Source organism: Asterias rubens, chromosome 6 (genome assembly GCF_902459465.1).
Source record: "Asterias rubens chromosome 6, eAstRub1.3, whole genome shotgun sequence".
NCBI classification, from domain to species: Eukaryota; Metazoa; Echinodermata; class Asteroidea; order Forcipulatida; family Asteriidae; genus Asterias; species Asterias rubens.
The window spans coordinates 20,512,213-20,522,477 of record NC_047067.1 but is presented as its reverse complement, the minus strand read 5'-3'; the positions used below and the strand labels follow the sequence as shown (position 1 = coordinate 20,522,477).

General features: G+C 41.0%; 2 protein-coding genes across 2 annotated transcripts in view; one reads left to right on the top strand and one right to left on the bottom strand.

Annotated features, from left to right (window-relative positions):
• Positions 1-174: 174 nt before the first annotated feature.
• Positions 175-10,265, bottom strand: part of LOC117291908 (DNA replication ATP-dependent helicase/nuclease DNA2-like) — a 33,933-nt gene continuing 23,842 nt past the window's right edge. The window contains exons 21-30 of the mRNA XM_033773913.1: positions 9,886-9,987; positions 9,225-9,340; positions 8,834-8,962; positions 8,386-8,579; positions 7,794-8,007; positions 7,422-7,508; positions 7,173-7,262; positions 6,704-6,874; positions 2,840-2,986; positions 175-2,294 (exon numbers count right to left, since the gene is read on the bottom strand). Of these exons, the coding sequence (XP_033629804.1) occupies positions 2,247-2,294; positions 2,840-2,986; positions 6,704-6,874; positions 7,173-7,262; positions 7,422-7,508; positions 7,794-8,007; positions 8,386-8,579; positions 8,834-8,962; positions 9,225-9,340; positions 9,886-9,987 (1,298 nt within the window). The 3' untranslated portion in view covers positions 175-2,246. The remainder of the gene's footprint in view (positions 2,295-2,839; positions 2,987-6,703; positions 6,875-7,172; positions 7,263-7,421; positions 7,509-7,793; positions 8,008-8,385; positions 8,580-8,833; positions 8,963-9,224; positions 9,341-9,885; positions 9,988-10,265) is intronic.
• Positions 185-910, top strand: LOC117291411 (snaclec 3-like). The gene has a single exon (XM_033773064.1). The coding sequence runs from the start codon at positions 185-187 to the stop codon at positions 908-910; it is 726 nt and encodes a 241-aa protein (XP_033628955.1).

The window sequence follows — 10,265 nt, the reverse complement described above, 5'->3', positions numbered from 1 at the left end:
ACCAACATATTCATCACTACAGTACACTCATTCTTTGCATGTGCAACATCTACACAACAGTTGTTTTGGTCTTGCTTGGATGCTGCAAATTATCTATCGCGTTTATAAAACCAACTTGTCTTAGTTCTGTTAAGACCCTAGTCTAACTCTGATCCGATTCTGTGGGTAACTTGAACAGTACACCATGCATCTGATAACTCTGACTGGCGGATTTCTGCTGTTGATGTTTGGTAGATCCATCATTGTAGAAAGTGGTTGTCCGTTAGGCTGGAGGCAGTTTGATCAGTCTTGCTACAAGATGGTTATCGACGGGCCACTACGGTGGTCTGAAGCTCGTCAGGCATGCCACAATGTAGATAGTCAGCTTGGCATAGCAAACTCGCAATCCGAAGATCAATTCATGCATTCCTTGCATTTAGAGCTAATTCAAGATCAATCTTTTGACTATCGCAATGTATGGCTGGGCTGCATGAACTCTGCCAGTGATGGGTTGGTATTCTTTGATGGTGGTCAGCATGACTACAAGAATATGCAAGATGGACAAGATTTCAATGCTACAAACTGTTGTTGTCTTAAGTACAAACATGGTCAGTGGGCTCTGTTAGGATGTCAACTAAAGCGAAGTTTCATATGCGAGAGAAAAACGTGTACCCCACCAAGACGCTCCTTCAGTGTCAACCCAGCAAGCTATGATCATCAAACCACACCCTACTGTCTGCTTGGCCACACCTTCAAGGAAACCATCATCAAGAACCCCATACAGTGCTGCCTGGCTTGCTCCAAGGATCCAAACTGCCGCTCCTTCAACCTGTCTGGGAAGATGTGTCAACTCAACAACGTGACCATCTCACAGGTTAATGCTGGAAATAACGTGATGGAGAACTGTGTCTACTATGAAATGAGTGAGTAAGAGATCCTATATCGGACTGATTGCTCATCGTTGTATTATTGTACAACACAAATTGACTTCTTATTATAGATGCAGATGTTAATTTTGCGATACATAACAGTACAACATTATCTGGTGATGTCCATTGCAAGGGATCAGTGCTTTCTTTGGACCAGAGATGTGGTTGAAATCACTATCTTGCAGGGTTTTAAACATCAAACTTCAGATGCAACTTGTAAATATATAGCAGGCATTTTTAGGCACCTTTAAACATGGTATCAAAACAACTTACACTATTGCCATTACTCTGTCTATTGTGACTTAAACCTTACTGAAGAGTATGCAGCACCGATGGCAAAATCGGCATAAAGATTTCTAATTATTCACATCAGAAAGATTGCATTTGGCAACAGTATGAACACTTTTATTCAATCTCCAAGATTTATCTTACAAAAACCATTAGATTGTATTATACAATGATGCTCCCCAAGCTTTGATTGGCCTTACTTCAGATTATACTTCTTATTAAATTGTGATTAATAAATATTTATATCTTGTCTTTAAGAAAACAAAAGTATTTTGTGTGGCACTAAAAATATCATAAAATGGCCGAGAGAAAACAAACATTTGTTTGTGTCTAAATTTGACTTCTTTAAGCAGTATGATTACAGTGGTCTGAATATAATTACACCGAACATAAAGGAAACAAAGAGCAATAACTTGTACATATAATGACCAATATAAAGGATTTTTAATTATATGGAAATTCCAAAGACATTTTTTGTTACTTATTATGCTCTAACACAAAATCTTCAAGGTAATCATATAGTTGTACTATACTTCTTATACTGAGAAAGGAAACCAAAAACAACTTGCAAAAATAACCTAACTATTCTTCTCTAAGAAGGACTTCTGAACAACAACAAAACCTATCGGGGTCATTCACATCTGTATGAATAATCACCATACGCCCACACATGACTCATTTTGCTGATTTTTCTCAGTGAAAATTTCTTGAGAAATAAAATATTGTATTCTGGTCATGCCTCTCCATTGACCTTTATTGTCATGTAGAATTTGTCAAATCTTCCCGCCATTTGTGATTGCAGTCGCCATAGGAACAAGCCACTATGGTATTTAGGCTCCAGAAAAATATAATAAATAACTTTAGCTTACAATTCTTCCTAGTTTTGAGATTTCTGTAAAAGGAATCAAGAAAATGTATCACTCTTTCAGTAAAAAACTAGTTATCTGTCTGGACAGCAATTGAGCATCAGCTGGACAAAAGGAAGTCTCTAATTATGAAATACTACCCTCTGAGCAGAATGCCTCAAGAAACACTCTGTGGAGACCAACTTCAAAATTGACTGGACTTACTGCATACATCTGATGGGAGGGTTACCATGTAAGACACAAGTTAAGGAATCAACAATTGACATAAATACTCAATCTCTATCAAATAAACAAGTTAAAGGCATTGGACACTATTGGTAATTACTCAAAATAATTGTTAGCATAAAACCTTACTTGGTACCAAGCAATGGAGAGCTGTTGATAGAATAAAACATTGTGTGAAACTGCTCCCTCTGAAGTAACGTAGTCTTTAAGAAAGAAGTAATTTTTAAATTAAATTTGAGACCTCAGCTGAGGTCTGGAATTCAAGCATCTGAAAGCACACAACTTATGCGACAAGGGTGTTTTTTCTTCCATTATTCTCTCACAACTTCAACAACCAATTGAGTTCAAACTTTCACATTTTATGCATATGTTGAGGTATACCAGGTGAGAAGACTGGTCTTTGACAATCATCAAAGGTGTCCAGTGCCTTTGATTGAATACGTTTTTAAACAGTGCATTTCTTGTAAGGGAATGGTTAATGTTTGTTGCCATCAGGCATTCAAAACAACCTAAAAATTCTAAACACTCTTTCAACTAAAAATAAAAGGATATCATCTTGGTAGATTGCAGATATTCTAGGAGCTGCCTCATTGGTCCATATTTACTGAGTGCTTTGATACAGCCAATCAGAATGAGTTTGTGTTTAGCTCTTGTCAAAGCAACGTTGAGACGTCGAAGATCCTCCAAAAGAAAACCACTCTGTAAAAAAAACCCCAGAAATCAAGGAAAAAGGAATGGTTAATAAGAATGTAAGAACTAAAGATTTAAATAAAATAAAATCTCTCTTTTTCCCTTCAGAGTTGACTTAATTTTTACACCTGATAATTATATTTACTGTATCCAGTCAATGTTTATCAGTGACAGCAGACACACAGGGTTACTTGTTATTGCTTACGTACTTCTGATCATGCTCACAACTCAAACAGAAATGGATTTACTGGTAAAGCTGCATCCAGTCAATGTTTATCAGTGACAGCAGACACACAGGGTTACTTGTTATTGCTTACGTACTTCTGATCATGCCCACAACTCAAACAGCAATGGATTTACTGGTAAAGCTGCATCCAGTCAATGTTTATCAGTGACAGCAGACACACAGGGTTACTTGTTATTGCTTACGTACTTCTGATCATGCCCACAACTCAAACAGCAATGGATTTACTGGTAAAGCTGCATCCAGTCAATGTTTATCAGTGACAGCAGACACACAGGGTTACTTGATATTGCTTACGTACTTCCAGGCATGAGAATGGGTGATGATAAAAAAAACAGGAAAAAATTCAGTTGATTGGAAATGTCAATATTCCATCATTTCGCACACAATACGAGCGCGCAGCGCGAAGTCCCTTACGGCCGGGGTCCAGGGCCCGCTTAAGAGCCCTGGGAGCTCTGGGTATTTTAGAAGCTCTGTGGTGGTCTCTGATGCATTTCTGACACCTATTTTTCCAGGTAGAAGTGAGCTACTTGTGTGATTTTTCCTTTTTTTTTTTTTTAATAATAGGTTTAAGGGAAAATAAGGAATGTAAAGCTCAAACAATTCAAACAATTTTGGGTCCGCCTGCGATTTTGTTACAATTCCGGAAAAAGAAAGTGGGAAAAAAATAATAGTAATAATATTTTTATTTTTTTGACGATCTTATCCCTTATTTCTGCCCTTGAAAATGCTTTTTTTCTCACCAACGACGCACATTTTAAAATATATATAGGCCTATATATTTGGCGAGAGCGATGTGTTTTTGTGAAAGAGGTTGTTATTCAGCATAGGGTATAACTGGAACGAGGTTGAGATTAGACCCCAACATAGAAATAGAACCAATGAAGAAAGCACATCGTCCGGACGTACAGTGTGTTCGCTGGTTCCCAATATATCTTTCCCTGGTTGTGAGGCAATAACAGGCACCAGATTACCATGGCCTGCCGGCGATCTCAGATTTGTGCCGCGCCACTCATTGGTTCGTGTGCAAACATGCACGTACACAGTACACAGTACACATGGTGCAAACACGTGCATTGTTTTTTCAGTAGACTTTCAAAAGTCTCCACACGTGTTATCTTTGCTGCAGCAGCAAGCGCATTACACGCAAACATTATTGAACCATACCACTATAAACGAAGCAAGGAATGAGGCAAGTTTATACATCTGTCGCTGCTGCTGCATGCATCGCGATGCGAGGAAGACAACAAGCCGTAAATTGGGCCAGCTGCTGGACGGCAATTTATTGTTTAGGTGCCGGTATTTCATGAACGACGTGTGGGGATCCGCGATAATAACAATTACAAAGGTAAACTTACATTGTCTGACTAGAGAAGAGGGATTAGAGAAATCCAAATGTATACCCCCAAAAACCTACCCCCCGAATTTTATAGCAAATTCACATCGAACTCGGAGACCACAATTTTGAAAGAAAAAAAAACGGAATTCCGGTTTAAACCGGAAGATTCTCATGCCTGGTACTTCTGATCATGCTCACAACTCAAACAGCAATGGATTTACTGGTAAAGCTGCTGCTTCCCAACATCAATGTCACCATTTTTCTGAAGTAATCCATAAGCTCTTTTAAGAGCCACCATCTTCTCAAGTTCATTTTTATAGAGTACCTGTAAGATTAAACTATAGATGGATTGCACATGACGTCATTGACCACCACCTTGACCACTCAGCCAATGGTTGCCTCTATAGATGGATTGCACATGACGTCATTGACCACCACCTTGACCACTCAGCCAATGGTTGCCTCTATAGATGGATTGCACATGACGTCATTGACCACCACCTTGACCACTCAGCCAATGGTTGCCTCTATAGATGGATTGCACATGACGTCATTGACCACCACCTTGACCACTCAGCCAATGGTTGCCTTTCACGTGTGCACGTTTCATCAATGATGGCCGCCAATGCAAGGGGTTTTTGAAAACAAAAGCTGGTTCAGAATTTCAAGCAAGTGGAGAAAAGGTGCTAAAATGTGGGTGTGGGACAAGGAGAGGGGAGGGGGGAATGTTAAGCCCTTATGCAAGACTCTTTGTCCAAGGGTGGAGTGGGGTGGGGAGGGAGGGGGAATGTAAACTCTTACCCCAGACTCTTTGTCCTAGGGCGGAGTGGGGTGGGGAGGGAGGGGGAATGTAAACTCTTACCCCAGACTCTTTGTCCAAGGGTGGAGTGGGGTGGGGAGGGAGGGGGAATGTAAACTCTTACCCCAGACTCTTTGTCCTAGGGTGGAGTGGGGTGGGGAGGGAGGGGGAATGTAAACTCTTACCCCAGACTCTTTGTCCTAGGGTGGAGTGGGGTGGGGAGGGAGGGGGAATGTAAACTCTTACCCCAGACTCTTTGTCCTAGGGTGGAGTGGGGTGGGGAGGGAGTGGGAATGTAAACTCTTACCCCAGACTCTTTGTCCTAGGGTGGAGTGGGGTGGGGAGGGAGGGGGAATGTAAACTCTTACCCCAGACTCTTTGTCCTAGGGTGGAGTGGGGTGGGGAGGGAGGGGGAATGTAAACTCTTACCCCAGACTCTTTGTCCTGGGGCGGAGTGGGGTGGGGAGGGAGGGGGAATGTAAACTCTTACCCCAGACTCTTTGTCCAAGGGTGGAGTGGGGTGGGGAGGGAGGGGGAATGTAAACTCTTACCCCAGACTCTTTGTCCTAGGGTGGAGGGGGGGGGGGAGGGAGGGGGAATGTAAACTCTTACCCCAGACTCTTTGTCCTAGGGTGGAGTGGGGTGGGGAGGGAGGGGGAATGTAAACTCTTACCCCAGACTCTTTGTCCTAGGGTGGAGTGGGGTGGGGAGGGAGGGGGAATGTAAACTCTTACCCCAGACTCTTTGTCCTAGGGTGGAGTGGGGTGGGGAGGGAGGGGGAATGTAAACTCTTACCCCAGACTCTTTGTCCAAGGGTGGAGTGGGGTGGGGAGGGAGGGGGAATGTAAACTCTTACCCCAGACTCTTTGTCCTAGGGTGGAGTGGGGTGGGGAGGGAGGGGGAATGTAAACTCTTACCCCAGACTCTTTGTCCTAGGGTGGAGTGGGGTGGGGAGGGAGGGGGAACGTAAACTCTTACCCCAGACTCTTTGTCCTAGGGTAGAGTGGGGTGGGGAGGGAGGGGGAATGTAAACTCTTACCCCAGACTCTTTGTCCTAGGGTGGAGTGGGGTGGGGAGGGAGGGGGAATGTAAACTCTTACCCCAGACTCTTTGTCCTAGGGTGGAGTGGGGTGGGGAGGGAGGGGGAATGTAAACTCTTACCCCAGACTCTTTTTCTTAAGATGGAGTGGGGTGGGGAGGGAGGGGGAATGTAAACTCTTACCCCAGACTCTTTGTCCTAGGGCGGAGTGGGGTGGGGAGGGAGGGGGAATGTAAACTCTTACCCCAGACTCTTTGTCCTAGGGCGGAGTGGGGTGGGGAGGGAGGGGGAATGTAAACTCTTACCCCAGACTCTACGTCCTTTGCAGTAAATGACACAATGATGACTTCTTTATCTCTTCCCTGGTACTTGTCGACAGTATTGACTTCAATGTGTTCATCTAGCATGGTTCCCAGCAGCTTACATTGGTTACGATATGGAGAGATGATTCCTATATCACCTTGTGCACAACCACACTGTGTAATAAATTCCAGACATTAAGTCAGTCATTGTTCACAAACAAAATAAATACATTAAGCACAAAAGGTTTATTTTTGATATTAAGTTCTAACATGAACGCCATAAAATTACAATGCACTTACAAGTTGCCTTCAAACTTAAAACATCTTAAAACCATTCCTTCAATTTTCTCAACCTTGTGGAGGAGTACACAACCCTCTTGATTTGTAGTTAGCCAATATACATTTCACTACTATTTCAAACTAGTAAGTCTAATTTGGAAGGCTAGTCTTATTTGAGTTGCAGCTTGCTTACCTTCTTCAAACAGCCAACAAGCCGCTGAACCAGCAGAGCCTCTACTTTATTTACTGTGTGTTTCTCATATGCTTCTTCTGGGAACTTGACCTGTTAGAAAACAACAAATCAAACTTTGTTTCATCCACCACGTACATAATATCCTTTTAAAGCAAAAATCATCAAAATCATTATTTGTTCATTTCATATTTATGAGTAACAGTTCAATTTAGCGAAACATAAAAAATGAAATGTTTGAGTGAGATGTACCTTATCTGTGGTAAGGAAACAAACTGGAGTGGATGGCTGGATTGCGTTAATCAACCAGGAATTATCACCGTCATCGTTGGTCAGCTCCTATCACAATCAAAACACACACAAAAGAAGATAACAGGAATATGCTATAAACTTCATCTTTGAGACAAATGCAAACATGAGAAAGATTTGAAGGTTTTTCAGTATCGGTACAACAAGATTAAGTTGGTTCTGACAAGAACCACCACTATTCAAAAGATATTTACACATGGTGTCATCACAAACCTCACCTAACACTTCCACCATGCAAAGTGTCAAATCCAGCATAATTAGATAAAAGTTTGTGATACACCATGAGACAATCTGTTTATCTGTCAATATTCTTACCATCTTGACCCTTTTCCAGTTAGGCAGATTAAGCTTAGCTGTAGCAACAGCTTCATTACCACATCGAAGCCTGCCCTCATACACCAGTGTGTTACTGAGTTTCATAATGTCAGAGTTCATACGATATTGTAGACTAAGCTGAACTGCTGCTGATGGGGTCGACTCATGGCGCTCACCGAGTCTCTGGAACAGACTCACACTCATTCCAAGTTGCCTGAGAAATATTTTGAAAAATTTAATAAAAACATTTCTGTGAATTGTAAACTCACATAATTCACTTTAAGGTCGTTTTACGAAACAATATCCACTTTGAGTTTATGTTCAGTCTCTGCTGGTTCCCCTTCCTACAAAGATGAAAAAACAAAAATTTTTCCAGCACATCAGCTAATGTTTGACAATAAAAATAATACAAACTTTGCAATTGTATCTAACTACAGTAAGAGAGGTTTGCGGTCACATCTAAGAATATCTCTTTTGAGTAGTATTGGCTCTGAAATGAATTGGTGATTAACGATTAAACATATAAAACTATGCTCTGATCATTTAAGACCCGAAACATTGAACAGAAAGCCAATGAAAACCCTTCCTTTACCTTGCTGCATTACTCTGTACCAAAGGAGGAAGTTGCTTGTGGTCACCAACCAAGACAAAGCGCCGGGCACGGAACAGCGGCCCAAGACACACCAACTGGCTTATCTGTGATGCCTCATCAACGATACACACATCAAATGTACGTCGAGTCAGAAGAGTATGCTTAGCACCAAGGCATGTTGTGGCCACAACAAGCTTTAGCATTGAATCAGAAGAAAGGAAAATAAAATTATGGTCAAGTCTTATTATTGATTTTGAATCGCTATAAAGAATATGTTTTTGTTTTACGCTTGAACCAATGTGTGTTAAACCAGTGTATTCTCTATGTCCTGTGAAAACAACTCATAGACATAATACTCGGGTGAGATTTGAACCCAAGACCAGAGTCAAATTCAGAGCAAGGGTTGAAACAATGAAGACAAATACATCTTCTCCTGATGTCAACTCACCTTAGTTTCAAAGCATGATGCAAGTTGTTGAACGCTTCTTGAAGTACCAAGCACAGCCGGCTCTGTATATGACCTAAGGTCAGAGTGCACTCGATGTTCTGACCCTAATCTCAAAGGTGAAATTCCAAACTACAAAGAAAATATTCAAAACAAAGAAAGCATATTGTTTCTAAGTACATAACAATCTTGCTTAGCGGAACATGGTACAGGTCAACTGTTCAAAAAGTTTGCATTGTTATGACTTGTGCCACGTCCAGTTTTTGCCTAGGAAATAAACTTGCTAATAAATATCTTCAGCTAATAGCTTCATGAAATTGCGTTTAAACCTAGGGATACCAATCTTTTCCTGAAAAAAATAAAGAATTATTTCAAGTCAGTTACTTTGTATTACCTTGATTAATTTAAGAAGGATGTTATCGACAGCAGAGTGAGTGTAGCTTGTGAGAAGGACAGATAGATCACATGCACAGAGAATGCGCACCAATGCAACGATAGTCGTCGTTTTACCTATGGACAAGGAAAAACAAAAATCCAAAACTAAACTCATTTCATGTTCATTTTAAAGTTATAAGAAAATCTAAACCAATACGCTGATACTTGTAGTGTTTAGCTATTAGCAACACACCCCAGGCCTGGTGGTTTTTTATTTACACGCAGACCACAGAGGCCATGGCCTCTGCTGCCCCTGGTCTTGGCCTTGGTGCCCTTCAAAAAGTTATAATTGACTTTAAAGGACCTTGCCCTTTCAACATGTTCAAATATGAAATTCCTGGCCTGACACACATACTAGCATCTTTGAGAAAAAGAAGCAGCCAGGTGGAGGAGTGAAAAGCAAGGAGCAGAGAGCACAAAGAAGTTGCAGAAGATTAAGAGAGCAAAAAGAAGATACAATAGATTAACAATGACAGTTTAGGAGAAAGGAGACAAAAATGGAACAGAAAAAGTTGACAGCATAACCACAACCATTAGAGATAGACAGACAGATGGGTTGAACCAAAAATACAAAAACAATAGTAATTTTCAAGGAATCTCACTCAAGACATGAATCTTACCTGTGCCTGGCATGCCAATAATCAGGCTATAATCTTGACATCTAAGAACTGCATTAATGGCCCTCTGTTGGTCAGAATTGAGTGAGCTAAGAATATCAGCCACTGGAAAAAATAAATCACAAAAAAACACATCATGAAGACTGGATAGGGAAACTAGATTTACACAGATTGATGGCAACAGCCTCAACTTCTCCTTAACACAATTTACCAACTGTTATAATTATCGGTGTTAGTATTGATTTTGGATAATAAAACAAAGGATGGCTCGAAATTGAACTCAATCATTTTCAGATGCCTGGTGAAACCTGTAGACAAGGGTGCTTGCAAAGGACCAAGGTAAACACCTTCTCTTCCATGGTAGTGGTCTGGCTTCTTTTACA